Source organism: Salmo salar, chromosome 12 (assembly GCF_965601325.2).
Source record: "Salmo salar chromosome 12, fSalSal1, whole genome shotgun sequence".
NCBI lineage: Eukaryota > Metazoa > Chordata > Actinopteri > Salmoniformes > Salmonidae > Salmo > Salmo salar.
In genome coordinates this window covers 58,022,247-58,043,811 of record NC_138302.1, presented here as the reverse complement: position 1 = coordinate 58,043,811, position 21,565 = coordinate 58,022,247, and the positions used below count along the sequence as shown (strand labels likewise).

The 21,565-nt window shown below is 43.1% G+C and overlaps 1 protein-coding gene across 2 annotated transcripts; it reads right to left on the bottom strand.

Annotated features, from left to right (window-relative positions):
• Positions 1-1,271: 1,271 nt before the first annotated feature.
• On the bottom strand, positions 1,272-14,468 carry zgc:113307 (lumican). 2 transcript variants are annotated; one of them, XM_014132297.3, is made up of 7 exons: positions 14,088-14,468; positions 12,892-13,104; positions 12,495-12,636; positions 11,816-12,140; positions 11,474-11,624; positions 10,872-11,038; positions 1,272-2,061 (listed from the first exon to the last, which is right to left on the bottom strand). In XM_014132297.3, the coding sequence occupies exons 2-7, from the start codon at positions 13,083-13,085 to the stop codon at positions 1,910-1,912; spliced, it is 1,131 nt and encodes a 376-aa protein (XP_013987772.1). In that variant the 5' UTR covers positions 13,086-13,104; positions 14,088-14,468; the 3' UTR covers positions 1,272-1,909. The 2 variants fall into 2 exon arrangements, with proteins under 2 accessions (XP_013987772.1, XP_013987771.3); XM_014132296.3 differs by lacking the exon at positions 14,088-14,468 and adding an exon at positions 13,495-13,563.
• Between the last annotated feature and the right edge of the window lie 7,097 nt (positions 14,469-21,565).

Genomic DNA, 21,565 nt, shown 5'->3' with positions numbered 1-21,565 from the left:
ACGGCCTGATACAGAGGTCGTGGATGGCAGGCAGCTCGGCCCCAGTGATGTACTGGGCTGTACGCACTACACTTTGTAGCGCCTTGCGGTCGGATGCCAAGCAGTAGCCATACCAAGCAATGATGCTGCCAGTCAAGATGCTCTCAATGGTGCAGCCGTAGAACCTTTTGAGGATCTGAGGGCCCATGTCAAATCTTTTCATTCTCCTGAGGGGGAAGAGGGGATGATGTGTCCTCTTCCTGAATGCATTGGTGTGTGGACCATGATAGATCTTTCTATGCAAGTTTTGTTGATCAGTAGGCCCAAATGGAAGGCCAACTGATTGCTTGTCATCTGTAGCACCATAGACTCCACTGACCTGGAAAAATGCTCAATAACTCAATGCATGCACACACTCCGATTGAATATGCATTCACCTGTATTGTGAGTAGGCCTATGCCATCTTGATTTACACAGTTTATTAAGAAATTTACCATTGAAATACAATTATTACAATTATTTTGGTATGTAGTTAGATTGGTAAAAACAAAGTCAAATGTATTGTTTGATCTGAAAATGTAACCCCAAAAATTGGTATCCGCATCTGCCCTAAAAAATCTATATAGCCATTTATCACAGGTTTTCCATAAACACAATTAGAGACACAGACACACACACACACACACACACACACACACACACACACACACACACACAGACACACAATCAGCCACAGTTTCCATTGCATGTATGCTGTTGGACCAGATTTAGTACCCCCTGAACGGCTGGGTCTGCAATGTGCAATGTCACCGGTAAAATGTTGGTATTGACATTAGTACACACACGTGCACATGCACACACACTTTCCCCTATAGTTTCAGAGGTATGGTAAAGTCATTGGAACACGCCATGTTAAAATGCCACTCATTGGACAACCTATACCTCTATTAATGTATGTCTAGTGATAGGGTTATATTATGTGTGATTTCTAGGTCTATGAAACTGATATTCAGGAATAACAAACCGTGTGTTTCTATGAATATAACAGCAGGCCATTATGGGCTGTGTTCATAGTGAAGGTATGTTTTTGTGTGTCTCATACAGAGAGCTAGCTACCCGTAGAGCAACAGGACCAGGATCTAGACTAATGAGACTAATCTAGGCTTATAGAGACTAATGCTCTGGATTGACAAAGGTTTTGTGTTATATGAAACAGAGATTATTTCATGTCTACATCACTAGTGTCTATTCTAAAATATTGGTTGAGAGAGAAAAACAGTAAAAACAATTGATAATGGTGTATTGTTGTTATTCTTATTGTTCTGTTCATATGCAAAAACAATGCGTTACAGTCATACATCCAATAAAGCACATAATTTGACTTTAGCAAAACATAGAGTATATTGTAAAACTTTACAATAACAAAACGCATACAATGTGCGCATTTATACGTGTGTGTTGGATCAATTCAACTCCAAGCTGACTCTACAGTACTGTGATGTATTAACAAGCCTTGGTGGGTGATGTTTGTGGATGATTTTAATGAATACGTGCTTCATACACTGATCAGACTATGTGTTACAGTATGAAGTGGTTACAGTGAGACTAGCAAAACAGCGTGAAATGAGCCTCAGCTCTACCCCTCGAGGATACTTAAAAAAAAAAATAGTAATGTATTGAGTCTTGAGGACCTGTTATGAGACCATGTAAGCATTTGCTTGCGTTTGTGTGTGTCCAAACGTGCGTCCGAGTGGGCATGAGTGACATGTGTTTGAAGGATGTGCGTTTGAATGACGTACTTGTGTGCATGTGTGTGTGTGTGTGTTAATTTCTGAATGTTCGGGCCTGTGGAATCTTGACAGAATCTTTCCAGGTAAGCTTCAAAGCAGGGTTGTGGCAGGGTCAGGGGGTTAGAGGTCCGAGGTCAGGGTTAGATGTATATGTGGTGCAGGACTCGGAGGCAGTAGACCCATTCAGGTGGTAGTAGGTGATAGGACATCTTGTTGCCGTCCAGCCGAAGGATCCTCATCCTGGAGTACGACAGAGGACCCACCTCCCGACAGAAACTAGAGATGTTAAACTCTGCAGAGGACAAAGGGCAGAGCGAGGACAGAGAGGAGAGAAAGGATAGAGAGGACAAAGAGAACAGAGGACAGTATGGTTTTTACATGCACTCTAGCCCTATACCCAGCAATGACATTCCCACTCATATACTCTTACTTCACCAAGTATCTTTTTACCATATGTGAACATAACTTAAACCCAGTTCCTCCAATTGAGAGTTGTAACAGTATTTTGAGTGTACTGCCATCATTGTTCCTGAAATGGCAGACAGTATGAGAAGGATTTGCCTGATCAGAAGCTGGATACAGCTTCAGTATCCTATTCTATCAGGAGCAGAAACCACAACATGCTACATTGAGGGAAAAAAGTATTTGATCCCCTGCTGATTTTGTACGTTTGCCCACTGACAAAGAAAGGATCAGTCTATAATTTTAATGGTAGGTTTATTTGAACAGTGAGAGACAGAATAACAACAAAAAATGCAGACAAACGCATGTCAAAAATGTTATAAATTGATTTGCATTTTAATGAGGGAAATAAGTATTTGACCCCTTCTCAATCAGAAAGATTTCTGGCTCCCAGGTGTCTTTTATACAGGTAACGAGCTGAGATTAGGAGCACACTCTTAACCTGTTGGGGGTAGGGGGAAGTATTTACACGGCCGGATAAAAAACGTACCCGATTTAATCTGGTTATTACTACTGCCCAGAAACTACAATATGCATATAATTATTGGCTTTGGATAGAAAACACCCTAAAGTTTCTAAAACTGTTTGAATGGTGTCTGTGAGTATAACAGAACTCATATGGCAGGCAAAAACCTGAGAAGATTCTGTACAGGAAGTGCCCTCTCTGACCATTCCTTGAGCTTCTTGACTCTGTTTATTGAAGACTGAGGATCTTTGCTGTAACGTGACACTTCCTACGGCTCCCATAGGCTCTCAGAAGGCGGGAAAAAGCTGAATGATGTAATTCCAGCCACTGGCTGAAAAACATTAGCGCTTTAGGCAAGTGCTCTATCAGAGGACAATGGGCTGAGGCGCGTGCACGAGTCGACCCCATGTTTTTATTTTCTTTCGTCTTTGAACCTAAACACAGATTCCCGGTCGGAATATTATCGCTTTTTTACGAGAAAAATGGCATAAAAATTGATTTTAAACAGCGGTTGACATGCTTCGAAGTACGGTAATGGAATATTTAGAAATCTTTTGTCACGAAATGCGTTGTGCGCGTCACCCTTCTTTACCATTCGGATAGTGTCTTGAACGCACGAACAAAACAGAGGATATTTGAACATAACTATGGATTATTTTGAACCAAACCAACATTTGTTATTGAAGTAGAAGTCCTTGGAGTGCATTCTGACGAAGACAGCAAAGGTAATAAAATTTTTCTTATAGTAAATCTGATTTTGGTGAGTGCTAAACTTGGTGGGTGTCTAAATAGCTAGCCCTGTGATGCCGGGCTATCTACTGAGAATATTGCAAAATGTGCTTTCACCGAAAAGCTATTTTAAAATCGGACATATCGAGTGCATAGAGGAGTTCTGTATCTATAATTCTTAAAATAATTGTTATGCTTTTTGTAAACGTTTATCGTGAGTAATTTAGTAAATTCACCGGAAGTTTGCGGGGGGTATGCTAGTTCTGAACGTCACATGCTAATGTAAAAAGCTGTTTTTTGATATAAATATGAACTTGATTGAACAAAACATGCATGTATTGTATAACATAATGTCCTAGGGTTGTCATCTGATGAAGATCATCAAAGGTTAGTGCTGCATTTAGCTGTGGTTTGGGTTTATGTGACATTATATGCTAGCTTGAAAAATGGGTGTCTGATTATTTCTGGCTGGGTACTCTGCTGACATAATCTAATGTTTTGCTTTCGTTGTAAAGCCTTTTTGAAATCGGACAGTGTGGTTAGATTAACGAGAGTCTTGTCTTTAAAATGGTGTAAAATAGTCATATGTTTGAGAAATTGAAGTAATAGCATTTCTAAGGTATTTGAATAACGCGCCACGGGATTCAACTGGCTGTTGAGTAGGTGGGACGATTTCGTCCCGCCGACCCTAGAGAGGTTAAAGGGAGTGCTCCTAACCTCAGCTTGTTACCTGAATAAAAGACACCTTTCAACAGATGCAATCAATCAATCAGATTCCAAACTCTCCACCATGGCCAAGACCAAAGAGCTCTCCAAGGATGTCAGGGACAAGATTGTAGACCTACACAAGGCTGGAATGGGCTACAAGATCATCGCCAAGCAGCTTGGTGAGAAGGTTACAACAGTTGGTGCGATTATTCGCAAATGGAAGAAACACAAAAGAACTGTCAATCTCCATCGGCCTGGGGCTCCATGCAAGATCTCACCTCGTGGAGTTGCAATGATCATGAGAACGGTGAGGAATCAGCCCAGAACTACACGGGAGGATCTTGTCAATGATCTCAAGGCAGCTGGGACCATAGTCACCAAGAAAACAATTGGTATCACACTACGCCGTGAAGGACTGAAATCTTGCAGCGCCCACAAGGTCCCCCTGTTCAAGAAAGCACATATACATGCCCGTCTGAAGTTTGCCAATGAATATCTGAATGATTCAGAGGACAACTGGGTGAAAGTGTTGTGGTCAGATGAGACCAAAATGGAGCTCTTTGGCATCAACTCAACTCGCGCCGTGTTTGGAGGAGGAGGAATGCTGCCTATGACCCCAAGAACACCATCCCCACCGTCAAACATGGAGGTGGAAACATTATGCTTTGGGGGTGTTTTTCTGCTAAGGGGACAGGACAACTTCACTGCATCAAAGGGACGATGGACGGGGCCATGTACCGTCAAATCTTGGGTGAGAACCTTCCCTCAGCCAGGGCATTGAAAATGGGTCATGGATGGGTATTCCAGCATGACAATGACCCAAAACACATGGCCAAGGCAACAAAGGAGTGGCTCAAGAAGAAGCACATTAAGGTCCTGGAGTGGCCTAGCCAGTCTCCAGACCTTAATCCCATAGAAAATCTGTGGAGGGAGCTGAAGGTTCGAGTTGCCAAATGTCAGCCTCAAAACCTTAATGACTTGGAGAAGATCTGCAAAGAAGAGTGGGACAAAATCCGTCCTGAGATGTATGCAAACCTGGTGGCCAACTACAAGAAACGTCTGAACTCTGTGATTGCCAACAAGGGTTTTGCCACTAAGTATTAAGTCATGTTTTGCAGAGGGGTCAAATACTTATTTCCCTCATTAAAATGCAAATCATTTTATAACATTTTTGACATGTGTTTTTCTGCATTGTTTGGTTGTTATTCTGTCTCTCACTCTCTCAATAAACCTACCATTAAAATTATAGACTGATAATTTCTTTGTCAGTGGGCAAACGTACAAAATCAGCAAGGGATCAAATACTTTTTTCCCTCACTGTACAGTAGTTGATGCCAAATCCAAAAAGCAGCTACAGCTATCTTAAAAAGGAGGAGGAGAGAAAACATAATCTCCTCTCTACCTCCTGTTCCTGCCTATAGCAATTGGCAGAAGGGTACGTTTGGCAGAGGGTAGACAACAGTAGCTAGCTGTCGGGATGCTAGACAGTGAGGTGAGTGTTTTCCTCTTGGTGAATGTCTTATGTTTAGCTCTCTGTCAGACCAGGCCAGACACACATACCAGGTTATAGTTCTGACTCATGTCTCCTGGAGAGCCTTGCGGAAAACAAGCTCACACTCCATCTTTATTTCTCTTGCTTTCTCGCTCTCTTTTTATTTCTGTGTCTACCCCCGCCTCTCTGTCTGTTCATCTACAGTGCCTACAGAACGTATTCACACCCCTTGTCTTTTTCCACATTTTGTTGTGTTACAAAGTGGCATTTTTTGTCAATGATCGCCAAAAAATACTCTGTAATGTCAAAGTTGAAGAAATGTTTTTAAATGTTATTAATGTAAAATAAAACACTAAAATATCTTAACCTCTATGGGCTAGGTGGGACGCTTGCCAGTGTAATCCCGTGGCGCGTTATTCAAATACCTTAGAAATGCAAAACCTTCAATTTTTCAAACATATGACTATTTTACACCATTTTAAAGATAAGACTCTCGTTAATCTAACCACACTGTCCGATTTCAAAAAGGCTTTACAACGAAAGCAAAACATTAGATTGTGTCAGCAGAGTACCCAGCCAGAAATAATCAGACACCCATTTTTCAAGCTAGCATATAATGTCACATAAACCCAAACCACAGCTAAATGTAGCACTAAACTTTGATGATCTTCATCAGATGACAACGCTAGGACATTATGTTATACAATACATGCATGTTTTGTTCAATCAAGTTCATATTTATATCAAAAACCAGCTTTTTACATTAGCATGTGACTAGCATGTGACTAGCATTCCGACCAAACACTGCCGGTGAATTCACTAAATTACTCACGATAAACGTTCACAAAAAGCATAACAATTATTTTAAGAATTATAGATACAGAACTCCTCTATGCACTCGATATGTCCGATTTTAAAATAGCTTTTCGGTGAAAGCACATTTTGCAATATTCTCAGTAGATAGCCCGGCATCACAGGGCTAGCTATTTAGACACCCAGCAAGTTTAGCACTCATCAAAGTCAGATTTAATATAAGAAAAATGTTATTACCTTTGCTGTCTTCGTCAGAATGCACTCCCAGGACTTCTACTTCAATAACAAATGTTGGTTTGGTCCAAAATAATCCATCGTTATATCCAAACAGCGGCGTTTTGTTCGTGCGTTCAAGACACTATCCGAAAGGGTAAATAAGGGTTACGAGCATGGCGCAATTCGTGACAAAAGATTTCTAAATATTCCATTACCGTACTTCGAAGCATGTCAACCGCTGTTTAAAATCAATTTTTATGCCATTTTTCTCATAGAAAAGCGATAATATTCCGACCGGGAATCTGTGTTTAGGTAAACAGACAAAAGAAAAGAAAGCATTCGGTCGACTCGGGCACGCGCCTAAGCCCATAGTACTCTGAGCGGCCACTTGCCAAAAGCGATAAAGTGTTTCAGCCAGAGCCTGCCTCGATATCCTTCAGCTTTTTCCCGGGCTCTGAGAGCCTATGGGAGCCGTAGGAAGTGTCACGTTATTGCAAAGATCCTCAGTCTTCAATAAAAAGAGCCAAGATAAAACACACCTTGTCAGACAGGCCACTTCTTGCATGGAATCTTCTCAGGTTTTGGCCTGCCATTTGAGTTCTGATATACTCACAGACACCATTCAAACAGTTTTAGAAACTTTAGGGTGTTTTCTATCCAAAGCCAATAATTATATGCATATTCTAGTTACTGGGCAGGAGTAGTAACCAGATTAAATCGGGTACGTTTTTTATCCGGCTGTGTCAATACTGCCCCCTACCCCTAACAGGTTAATTAGAGAAGTATTCAACCTCTTGAGTGAATACATGTTAGAATCACCTTTGGAAGCTGTCTTTCTGGGTAATACCCTGACCCAACCACCTGCATCGCATGCGCGAGCATTGCAAAATAAATGTAGAAATCTATATCATTCAATTATTGCACCCACACTGCTTGCGTGCGCCAACGAGCATCTGCGTTGCCAAGGGCTAAAATAGAAGTCAGTTCTAATTGTGACGCAGATCGCGCTGCAAGTCCTGCCTCTCCCATCTCCTCATTGGTTTTTAGAAGCAGGTACCCACGTGCCATCTCCTCATTGGTTATACCCACGTGAGTGAGTGAAAGACGAATGAGGTCGGTGGCGGTAATGCACCTAATTTATGAAAGTTGCCAATTGCAATATAAAATCAAGAGAAGAAAAAGTCTGAAAGGAGGAGAGATGACTAGAAACGATTTGGTTGACCGTTTTATGTGTGGATTAATTGTCGGAGTAGAGGACCTTGTGCATTTCAGGTAAAATAACAACTCAATGTTTATGTCCCAGGACAAATTAGATAGCAACCACAAGCAAGCTAAATAGGACAAATTATCTAGCAAGTGCAAGCTAGCTAGATAAATTGCCATAAATGTTTAATGCTTTTTGACCTGTCCCCAAATTAATGTAATTGGTTCAGATTTTGTTTTGATATTTTAACCTGCGTGTCGTGATCACGTTTAGTGTGGTTGGGACAAAATACATTTATGCACGATAGCGCACGCGAGCAGCCGGTTTGGATTCCGTGTAAGTCTCTAGAGCTTTGCAAACCTGGATCGTACATTCTTTAAAAAATCTTCAAGCTCTGTCAAGTTGGTTGTTGATCTTTGCTAGACAGACATTTTCAACTCTTGACATAGATTTTCATGCCGATTTAAGTCAAAACTGTAACTAGGCCAATCAGGAACATTCAATATAATCTTGGTAAGTAACTCCAGTGTATAGTTTTGTCCTGCTGAAAGGTGTCTTTGTCTCCTAGTGTCTTTTGGAAATCATACTGAACCAGGTTTTCCTCTAGAACTTTGCCTGTGCTTAGCTCTATTCCTTTTCTTTTCATCCTAAAAAAACTCCCCAGTCCTTGCCAATGACAAGCATTCCTTCTTTTCACTGTCATTTAGATTAGTGTGGTGGTGTAAATACAATGTTGTTAATCTATCCTCAGTTTTCTCCTATCACAGCCATTTAACTGGTTTAAAATCACCAATGGCCTCATGGTGAAATCCCTGAGTGGTTTTCCTCCTCTCCGTCAACTGAGTTAGGAAGGATGCCTGTATCTTTGTAGTGACTGGGTGTATTAATACACCATCCAGAGTGCAATAATAACTTCACCATGCTCAAAGGGACATTCAGTAGATACAGTATGTTTCCATTAACTTGTCCCTTGATTCTTTTGTCGACTAAAATGCTAAATGCTAAAATATACTTAAGTATCAAAAGTAAAAGTATAAATATTTTGAATTCCTTATATAAAGCAAACCAGACAGTGTGCTGGATAGCCAGGGTCACACTCCAACACTCCAACACTCAGACATCATTGCAAATGAAGCATGTGTGTTTAGTGAGTCCGCCAAATCAGAGGCAGTAGGCATGACCAGGGATGTTCTTCTGATAAATGTGTGAATTAGACAATTTTCACGTCCTGCTAAGCATTCAAAATGTAACGAGTACTTTTGGGTGTCAGGAAAAATGTATGGAGTGAAAATTGCATAATTTTCTTTAGGAATGTAATGACGTAAAAGTAAACGTTGTCAAACATATAAATAGTCATGTGAAGTTCAGAAACCCCCAAAAACTACTTAAGTAGTACTTTAAAGTATTTTTACTTAAGTACTTTACACCACTGCTTATTATCTGACTTTTTAAACAAATTTGTATTCCTGAAGTTATTTAGGCTTGCCTTAACAAAGGGCTTGAATGCTTATTGACTCAAGTCATTTCAGCTTTCTGTTTTTTTATTAATTTATAAAATGTCTAAAAACCTAATTCCACATTGAGATTAGGGGTATTGTGTGTACACCAGTGACACTAAATCTACATGTAAACCACTTTAAATTTGGGCTGTCACACGACAAAATGTGAAAACAGTTAATAAGTGGTGTGAATACTTTCTGAAGGCACTGTACCTCTACCTTTGTTTTTCTCTCTTGTCATTCTCTCTCCCTCTCTCACTCTCTCCCCCTCTGTCCCTCTCCCTCTGTAGCCCAAACATCCAAGCCAGAACAGGAATACAGGAATCCTAACAGTGTTTTGTCAAGGATACACAGCTGAGCAAACGAGTGGCCAATTGTGAGATTCACAGGTTTGTATTGAAGATGAGGCAGGAAGTTACATCCACTCTTCATGTACTGATTTGCAGTCCAAGAGAAGCATTCAGGAGTTCATCATTCGATCAGCTTCGTCAGTTGGAAATATTTGGAGGCACAAAACGAGGATTGTTTTTCTCAGAGAGAGATGGAAAGAGCATGATATTTGGCTGATTTTACCATCTAGCCCTCACGGTCTCATGTCAGAATTAGTCGTTCATCCATGTTTCTCAAACGTCAAATTCCGCAGTTGTTCCAAACGTCAATTTTTTTAAGGTTTTAAGGTTAAGTCAGGTGCAGGAGAACGAACTTGGTATAAATGTTTAATAAGTGCTCACAAAACTCCGAAAACCAAAATGTACAAAATAATAAAAGTTGGTACAAAACATAACTTGCACATCACATACAAACAAACAATCACTGACAAGGACATGAGGGGAAACAGAGGGTTAAATACACAACATGTAATTGATGAGATTGGAACCAGGTGTGATGTAAGACAAGATAAAACCAATGCAAAATGAAAAATGGATCAGCGATGGCTAGAAGGTCGGTGACGTCGACCGCCGAACACCGCCCGAACAAGGAGAGGGACCGACTTCGGCGGAAGTCATGACACATGGACTCAAAATGTTAAGTTTAGGGTTAAGTTTAAGCATTAACTCCGAAATCTTAAGGTTATGCATTAACTCTGAATGTTTAAGGTAAGTTTTAAGGTTTGGGATAGGCTTAAAACAAAAACCTCAAAAACAACTTTTGATCGCTGGATTCGAACAAAAGATGCTAACGCCCCTAGTGGCCGGTTTCCACATCATCTCCCTACGTCCTTCGACATGGATGGACGTCGAATACTGACTTGTTTCACGGGTGACCTGGCTGGATCTTACTCGCCTGGTCAACCACTCACAGATGTTTTCTCCACTCCTTAGAGTTAACCTAATTTCCCTCCCAGCCCTGCCTGTACATTCAGCCCCAGTGTGTTTAGTCTCTCTTTGTCTGTGTGTGTGTGTGTGTGTGTCTGTGTGTGTGTGTGTGTGTGTGTGTGTGTGTGTGTGTGTGTGTGTGTGTGTGTGTGTGTGTGTGTGTGTGTGTGTGTGTGTGTGTGTGTGTGTAGTCTTACCTTGTATGTGGTTGGCCTCCAAGTATAGGTACTGTAGTGTGAGGGGAACCAGTGGGATGGTTGTCAGCTTGTTGTAAGAGAGATCCAGCTCCACAAGGGAAGACAGGTTGAAGGACTGTGGGTGGAGGGAAGGGCTCACTAGACCACAGCGGCTCAGACGCAGGTACCTACACACACACACACGCACGCACGCACGCACACACACACACACACACACACACACACACACACACACACACACACACACACACACACACACACACACACACACACACACACACACACACACACACACACACACACACACACACACACACAGAACATTACATTACATTACATTTACATTTACATTTACATTAAAGCCACATATTCTTGTCCAGAGTAACTTTCAATATTAGAGAACAAAATAACTACAATTTGTGAAAATATCAGAGAGGTGTGATGCATATCAGACTGAAATAATGTGTGTGTGTGTGTGTGTGTGTGTGTGTGTGTGTGTGTGTGTGTGTGTGTGTGTGTGTGTGTGTGTGTGTGTGTGTGTGTGTGTGTGTGTGTGTGTGTGTGTGTGTGTGCATACTTGCATCTCTACGTGTGTGTGTTACCTGAGATTAGTGAAGCCCTGTAAACTTTCCTCCCCCAGGCCAGACAGAGAGTTGTTGGAGAGGTAGAGCTGCTGGATGGAGGGAGGAAGGTGGGAGGGGACAGAGGAGAAGAGGTTCCCGCTCAGGTTCAACAGGTTAAGAGACACCAGGCCTGGTGGGAGAGGAAGGAGAGGTGGAGGGAGAGGAAGAGGGGGAGGGAGGATGGGAGAGAGGGTACCAGAACAAGCATGTTCAGAGCTGTTACATTTGAGGCTGTTATTTTTAACATATGTCAGAAAAGGTGTCATATGTTTTGACATAAAGTATAATATCTCAGAATGGAAGCAGAGCGAAGGCACTTACCTGTGAAGTCAGTCTCTGTAATCACGTTCAACCTATTCCCCTGCAGTAGCAGCAATGTAAGATTATGTAAGTTCCCAAAGGTTCCCGGGGAGATGCTGGTGATGAGGTTGTGTGCCAGTCGGAGCTGCCGCAGGCTCCTGGGCAGGCCAGAGGGCACGACAGTCAGCTTGTTGTGGTTGAGGAACAGGTATTGGAGCCGGGTCAGGTTCTGCAGCGTGGAGGTCTGCAGCCCGTCCGTCTGTAGACGGTTATCATCCAGGATGAGCCAGAGAAGTCCTGAGGAGTTGGTGAGAGAGGAGGAGGGCAGGGACGAGATGTTGTTGCCCTGAGAAAACACACACACATAAGCTTTGTGTTACCTACAGATGTAGGATCTTAATTTTGTTGCTGAGAATTTTACAGCACAGCAGTGTATTAAAGGTTTAATAAGGCTTCTAAAGTTTGTAATTTCCACATTAAAATGTCAGATTTGATTTGCGCTAACGAAAAATTTATCTAACCCTTACACAAAATGTCCATTACTTATCATCTACATAATAATTCACATTTTCTGTTGCTGCAGGATTATTGGCTCAAATTAAGATCCTACACCTGTATAGGAACCGTGTGGTACCTGACAGTCTTTCAGGCAGGTGTCTCAGACCCCTTTGTGCATGTGCTTGCATGTGGTGTGTATTACCTGCAGGAACAGGTATTGTGTATTGTAAAGCATGTTGTCTGGCAGCTCTCCCAGGTCTCTGTGGTCACAGTACAGAGCTGAGGGCCACTGGATAGGACAGTCACACAGGTCAGGGCAGGACTTGGGGTTGTTGGCTCTGTACCTGGATCACACATAGATAAATATGTATTTACTCAGATATTACATATGTAAATAAAGTAGGAAATACATGTGATACTTTGCAAGCACAAGGTGTGTGAACTTTCCTTTGAATGATGTTTAAACATTACCCAATCCCGAAGCACCAGCTAAAGCAACTCTCAGATTTGCAAGTGCATTTCATTTATAAATGATGTAAAGTACCATGACCTTCAGACTGTTGTTACAGTAATTTAATGTATCAATGTTTTATTTGTACCATGCCCGGTCCATTCGGCCCCTCAGGCTGAATACGGAGGGTTCCCCCAGAAGACGGTTGATCCAGAGAGGAACCCCTCCATAGTCCAGGTCCTGGGATGTCTCTGGGGTGCCACACACAGGCCTACAGACACTCAGCATCAGGCCCAGGGCTAGAGTGAGGACTAGGGACAGCACCGACACTTGTACAGCCATGGAAATACTGTAAGACAACCTGGGGATAGTGATAATAGTTGTTATGTATTACTTATCTATATACAAATACAAAGAACCAGTGCAAGGACCAGACCCGACCCACACCACAGCCATGAACACAGCTACTTGGATAATTCCATCGCAGGATCTGAATCACAGGATTCGATCACAACAATTCCATGAGATAAAAGAAGAAACCCACACAGTGCTCTTGCTAGTATCACTGCTCTTTATTGAGCTTTACATATCGGCCTCAAGGCTTTTTCACAACAATTCGAAACACTGAGCCATAGACATTTTTAGAGTTAGATGCTACTGTAACTTGTCACTCCTGGAGAGTCAGTTGACTAGGTGACGTCACAGTGTGAGACAGCGACTAACTTTCTTTGCTTAATTAACATCTTAATACCTTAATACAGCTGAGGCATTGAGGCATGAGTTTGCCCTCCTGACATTTGTTGCTGTGCAGACACACATCTGTGTTGTAGAGAGAGGAATGTGTATCCATATTTTTCCACATGCACAGCTGCAAACTTAATAATACACAGTGGACAAAAATGTCACACATACACATATTCACAGACACACGCACGCACACATGCACACAGGCAGGCAGGCAGGCACACACACACACACACAGACAAAATACGAATGCACAAAATATGCATGCACACGCATAGATGACAGAGACTGCATCATCAGGGTGTCCTTAAACTGTAAGTCAACTGGACTTCAGAATGGTAACATTCACAGTCGCATGATAAACACTTCTCTCATTGAGTTGGGGGCAGATTGGATTATAGCACAGTCATACACATCAACATTATTCTGCCTGTCAGTAACAACATAAGATACAGACATTTATAGCCTGCAGTAACTGCAATTATACATTTGCCAGTATATTAATCAAAGCATTTGTTTTCCACTAAATCTCACTTAACACTCACAAAAACATCCACAAACACCACACGTACATGAAGGAAACAGACAAAACACACATACCTTCTTTATGGGTTCAGGTTTGTGGTTGTTAGTATTCCTGAGCTGTGGTTCCATGTACAGTAGCAGTAGACAGTAGTAGTGGTTCACTGTCTGCACCGATGAGCATGTGGCACTGGATGGTCGTGAGCGTGTGTGTGTGTGTGTATTCAGGCTACCTGCAGTATTTACCCACTGCCAAATACATTCCTGAGGCATACAGCCCAGGCCTTAGACATCCTCCATATTCTTCCTTCTCTCCCTCTTTCTCTTCTTCCTCTCTCCCTCTTTCTCTTCTCCTCTTCCCTCTCTAATTCTCACCTTCTCTCCCTCTCTCCTTCTCTTCCCTCTCTCTCTCTTCTCCCTCTCTCCCTCTTTCTCTTCTCCCTTTCTCCCTCATTCCACTCAGACACTACACCCTATAGTAACGGTTTAGCCTGCAACATTTGGTGAAAACATGTTATTCAAAAACAAGATAGAGGGGGGGAGGGGGGGGGGAGAAGGATCAAAAGGATGAGGGAAAGTAGAGGTCTGATATCAGGGCATAGGGTTTGAATTATAATCTGGCAAGGTTTTCAAAGGCTGCATGCCGTCGGGATCACATGGCCTTTGGTCAATCCTTTATCTGCACACACTGTACTTTATCAATATGCAAAGAGCCAATATCTGTGATTATGATCCAGGCTACAGCCCAAAGCTTTGTCTGTGTGTGTGTGTGTGTGTGTGTGTGTGTGTGTGTGTGTGTGTGTGTGTGTGTGTGTGTGTGTGTGTGTGTGTGTGGTGTGTGTGTGTGTGTGTGTGTGTGTGTGTGTGTGCATCTTTTGGGCATTTCGGGATGCATCTCAGCTGAGTACAGTGGAAAGATTCCAGAGCTTTCCATGGGTTACTGCTGGAAGTTATGGGGACTGAGAAAAAGAAAATAACACAGTAGGAGAGATGGAGGGAGAGGGAGGAGTGTAGAGAAGAGGGAGGCAGTGGGGACAGAGAGTAGAAGGGAGGGTTGGAGAGAGGGAGGGACTGGAAGAGTGGGATCTTGTGGGGGATTGAGGGAGAAAGGGAGGTTGGGAGGACTGAGGGAGAAAAAGAGAGGGGATGTGGGGACTGAGGGAGAGAAAAACACAGGAATAGCGCCCCCTAGCACAAACAGATGTCATAAGACCATCAGTTCCAAAGTGTTTGTGTGTGCGACTGTGTGTGCACACGGACACGTGTGAACACTTTCCCCTACCTATTAGTGTCATCCAGGCATGTTTTTTCTGTGTATATTACCAGAGGGAGAACCACAGGGTTTTACATGACAGTATCCTCAGGGGAGCTGTGTAGCCATAGGTCTGACATAATGCCACCCAGGTTAGCCATGACTTACAACAATAAGCGGAGACTAAAATGGGAACTATTATGGGTACTGCTATAAGGGGACTGAGAGAGGGAGCTAAAATAGGGGATTGTTAATAGGGGACTAAATATGGGAATATTATTGTGATATCTGATTCCTTAGCACTACAATAATATGTTTAGGTATAAGCTTTTAATGTCATTGAGGGGAAAGCTTGATGAGAAAACAACAAGATTGAATAACTTTATATAAGGTTTTGAAATCATTTGTCTCATCTTTTCCATCATAACAGAACATTGGGCCCATGATGGTATTGTTCTTCAATAACATTTGTTATGAAATAGGTTTGGCGCTCTGATTTATAATTCAATGAATGAGAAACCTGTTCCAGAAAGATATTTGAAAAACATTGACTGAGCTGTGACTTATGTTAGGACAGACTGAGCCGACAGGTAGCACATACCATTCTAGAGTACTACACACACACTATCGCACACACACACACACATAGACACACACGCACACTTACATAAACAAGCACACATGCACTGTTACACAAACACACACACACACACACACATGCACACACACACACACTGGCTGACTGATGGCTTTTCCATAAACAGAAGAAGGAAATGAGGAAACCTTCCATAGTCTCTTGGCCAGGTTCTCTCTGCAGCAAGATCTGTCTTTTTACCAACAAGCAGCCTGTGAGAGCCAACTAACCACTAGAATATATCAAAATCGAATCAAATGTAATTTTATTTGTCAAACAAGCCGAATAGAACTGGTGTATACTTTACCGTGAAATGCTTGCTTACGAGCTCTTCCCAACAATGCAGAGTTTAAATATAATAATATTAATAAAAATTGTAACACAAGAGGAATAAAATGAAATACTCAAGAATGGAGCTATGTACAGGGAGTACCAGTACCAGATCAATGTGGAGCTATATACAGGGAGTACCAGTACCAGATCAATGTGGAGCTATGTAAAGGGAGTACCAGTACCAGATCAATGTGGAGCTATATACAGGGAGTACCAGTACCAGATCAATGTGGAGCTATGTAAAGGGAGTACCAGTACCAGATCAATGTGGAGCTATATACAGGGAGTACCAGTACCAGATCAATGTGGAGCTCTATACAGGGAGTACCAGTACCAGATCAATGTGGAGCTATATACAGGGAGTACCAGTACCAGATCAATGTGGAGCTCTATACAGGGAGTACCAGTACCAGATCAATGTGGAGCTCTATACAGGGAGTACCAGTACCAGATCAATGTGGAGCTCTATACAGGGAGTACCACTACCAGATCAATGTGGAGCTATATACAGGGAGTACCAGCACCAGATCAATGTGGAGCTCTATACAGGGAGTACCAGCACCAGATCAATGTGGAGCTATATACAGGGAGTACCAGTACCAGATCAATGTGGAGCTATATACAGGGAGTACCAGTACCAGATCAATGTGGAACTCTATACAGGGAGTACCAGTACCAGATCAATGTGGAGCTATGTAAAGGGAGTACCAGTACCAGATCAATGTGGAGCTATATACAGGGAGTACCAGTACCAGATCAATGTGGAGCTCTATACAGGGAATACCAGTACCAGATCAATGTGGAGCTATATACAGGGAGTACCAGTACCAGATCAATATGGAGCTATATACAGGGAGTACCAGTACCAGATCAATGTGGACCTATATACAGGGAGTACCAGTACCAGATAAATGTGGAGCTACATACAGGGAGTACCAGTACCAGATCAATGTGGAGCTATTTACAGGGACTACCAGTACCAGATCAATGTGGAGCTATATACAGGGAGTACCAGTACCAGATCAATGTGGAGCTCTATACAGGGAGTACCAGTACCCCATCTATGTGGAGCTATATACAGGGAGTACCATTACCAGATCAATGTGGAGCTATATACAGGGGGTACCAGCACCAGATCAATGTGGAGCTATATACAGGGAGTACCAGTACCAGATCAATGTGGAGCTATATACAGGGAGTACCAGTACCAGATCAATGTGGAGCTCTATACAGGGAGTACCAGTACCCCATCTATGTGGAGCTATATACAGGGAGTACCAGTACCAGATCAATGTGGAGCTATATACAGGGGGTACCAGCACCAGATCAACGTGGAGCTATATACAGGGAGTACCAGTACCAGATCAATGTGGAGCTCTATATAGGGAGTACCAGTACCAGATCAATGTGGAGCTATATACAGGGAGTACCAGTACCAGATCAATGTGGAGCTCTATACAGGGAGTACCAGTACCAGATCAATGTGGAGCTCTATACAGGGAGTACCAGTACCAGATCAATGTGGAGCTATTTACAGGGACTACCAGTACCAGATCAATGTGGAGCTATATACAGGGAGTACCAGTACCAGATCAATGTGGAGCTCTATACAGGGAGTACCAGTACCCAAATCTATGTGGAGCTATATACAGGGAGTACCAGTACCAGATCAATGTGGAGCTATATACAGGGGGTACCAGCACCAGATCAATGTGGAGCTATATACAGGGAGTACCAGTACCAGATCAATGTGGAGCTATATACAGGGAGTACCAGCACCAGATCAATGTGGAGCTCTATACAGGGAGTACCAGTACCAGATCAATGTGGAGCTCTATACAGGGAGTACCAGTACCAGATCAATGTGGAGCTATGTAAAGGGAGTACCAGTACCAGACCAATGTGGAGCTATATACAGGGAGTACCAGTACCAGATCAATGTGGAGCTCTATACAGGGAGTACCAGTACCAGATCTATGTGGAGAAATATGCAGGGAGTACCAGTAAAAGATCAATGTGGAGCTATATACAGGGGGTACCAGCACCAGATCAATGTGGAGCTATATACAGGGAGTACCAGTACCAGATCAATGTGGAGCTCTATACAGGGAGTACCAGTACCAGATCAATGTGGAGCTATATACAGGGAGTACCAGTACCAGATCAATGTGGAGCTCTATACAGGGAGTACCAGTACCAGATCAATGTGGAGCTCTATACAGGGAGTACCAGTACCAGATCAATGTGGAGCTCTATACAGGGAGTACCAGTACCAGATCAATGTGGAGCTATATACAGGGAGTACCAGCACCAGATCAATGTGGAGCTCTATACAGGGACTACCAGCACCAGATCAATGTGGAGCTATATACAGGGAGTACCAGTACCAGATCAATGTGGAGCTATATACAGGGAGTACCAGTACCAGATCAATGTGGAGCTCTATACAGGGAGTACCAGTACCAGATCAATGTGGAGCTATGTAAAGGGAGTACCAGTACCAGATCAATGTGGAGCTATATACAGGGAGTACCAGTACCAGATCAATGTGGAGCTCTATACAGGGAATACCAGTACCAGATCAATGTGGAGCTATATACAGGGAGTACCAGTACCAGATCAATATGGAGCTATATACAGGGAGTACCAGTACCAGATCAATGTGGACCTATATACAGGGAGTACCAGTACCAGATAAATGTGGAGCTACATACAGGGAGTACCAGTACCAGATCAATGTGGAGCTATTTACAGGGACTACCAGTACCAGATCAATGTGGAGCTATATACAGGGAGTACCAGTACCAGATCAATGTGGAGCTATATACAGGGGGTACCAGCACCAGATCAATGTGGAGCTATATACAGGGAGTACCAGTACCAGATCAATGTGGAGCTATATACAGGGAGTACCAGTACCAGATCAATGTGGAGCTCTATACAGGGAGTACCAGTACCCCATCTATGTGGAGCTATATACAGGGAGTACCAGTACCAGATCAATGTGGAGCTCTATACAGGGAGTACCAGTACCAGATCAATGTGGAGCTATATACAGGGAGTACCAGTACCAGATCAATGTGGAGCTCTATACAGGGAGTACCAGTACCAGATCAATGTGGAGCTCTATACAGGGAGTACCAGTACCAGATCAATGTGGAGCCATTTACAGGGACTACCAGTACCAGATCAATGTGGAGCTATATACAGGGAGTACCAGTACCAGATCAATGTGGAGCTCTATACAGGGGGTACCAGTACCCCATCTATGTGGAGCTATATACAGGGAGTACCAGTACCAGATCAATGTGGAGCTATATACAGGGGGTACCAGCACCAGATCAATGTGGAGCTATATACAGGGAGTACCAGTACCAGATCAATGTGGAGCTATATACAGGGAGTACCAGTACCAGATCAATGTGGAGCTCTATACAGGGAGTACCAGTACCCCATCTATGTGGAGCTATATACAGGGAGTACCAGTACCAGATCAATGTGGAGCTATATACAGGGGGTACCAGCACCAGATCAACGTGGAGCTATATACAGGGAGTACCAGTACCAGATCAATGTGGAGCTCTATACAGGGGGTACCAGTACCCCATCTATGTGGAGCGATATACAGGGAGTACCAGTACCAGATCAATGTGGAGCTATATACAGGGGGTACCAGCACCAGATCAATGTGGAGCTATATACAGGGAGTACCAGTACCAGATCAATGTGGAGCTATATACAGGGAGTACCAGTACCAGATCAATGTGGAGCTCTATACAGGGAGTACCAGTACCCCATCTATGTGGAGCTATATACAGGGAGTACCAGTACCAGATCAATGTGGAGCTATATACAGGGGGTACCAGCACCAGATCAACGTGGAGCTATATACAGGGAGTACCAGTACCAGATCAATGTGGAGCTCTATACAGGGAGTACCAGTACCAGATCAATGTGGAGCTATATACAGGGAGTACCAGTACCAGATCAATGTGGAGCTCTATACAGGGAGTACCAGTACCAGATCAATGTGGAGCTCTATACAGGGAGTACCAGTACCAGATCAATGTGGAGCTATTTACAGGGACTACCAGTACCAGATCAATGTGGAGCTATATACAGGGAGTACCAGTACCAGATCAATGTGGAGCTCTATACAGGGAGTACCAGTACCCAAATCTATGTGGAGCTATATACAGGGAGTACCAGTACCAGATCAATATGGAGCTATATACAGGGGGTACCAGCACCAGATCAATGTGGAGCTATATACAGGGAGTACCAGTACCAGATCAATGTGGAGCTATATACAGGGAATACCAGCACCAGATCAATGTGGAGCTCTATACAGGGAGTACAAGCACCAGATCAATGTGGAGCTATATACAGGGAGTACCAGTACCAGATCCATGTGGAGCTATATACAGGGAGTACCAGTACCAGATCAATGTGGAGCTCTATACAGGGAGAACCAGTACCAGATCAATGTGGAGCTATGTAAAGGGAGTACCAGTACCAGATCAATGTGGAGCTATATACAGGGAGTACCAGTACCAGATCAATGTGGAGCTCTATACAGGGAGTACCAGTACCAGATCTATGTGGAGCTATATGCAGGGAGTACCAGTACCAGATCAATGTGGAGCTATATACAGGGAGTACCAGTACCAGATCAATGTGGAGCTCTTTACAGGGATTACCAGTACCAGATCAATGTGGAGCTATATACAGGGAATACCAGTACCAGATCAATGTGGAGCTCTATACAGGGAGTACCAGTACCAGATCAATGTGGAGCTATATACAGTGAGTACCAGCACCAGATCAATGTGGAGCTCTATACAGGGAGTACCAGCACCAGATCAATGTGGAGCTATATACAGGGAGTACCAGTACCAGATCAATGTGGAGCTATATACAGGGAGTACCAGTACCAGATCAATGTGGAGCTATATACAGGGAGTACCAGTACCAGATCAATGTGGAGCTCTATACAGGGAGTACCAGTACCAGATCAATGTGGAGCTATGTAAAGGGAGTACCAGTACCAGATCAATGTGGAGCTATATACAGGGAGTACCAGTACCAGATCAATGTGGAGCTCTATACAGGGAGTACCAGTACCAGATCTATGTGGAGCTATATGCTGGGAGTACCAGTACAAGATCAATGTGGAGCTATATACAGGGAGTACCAGTACCAGATCAATGTGGAGCTCTTTACAGGGAGTACCAGTACCAGATCAATGTGGAGCTATGTACAGGGAGTACCAGTACCAGATCAATGTGGAGCTACATATAGGGAGTACCAGTACCAGATCAATGTGAAGCTATGTAC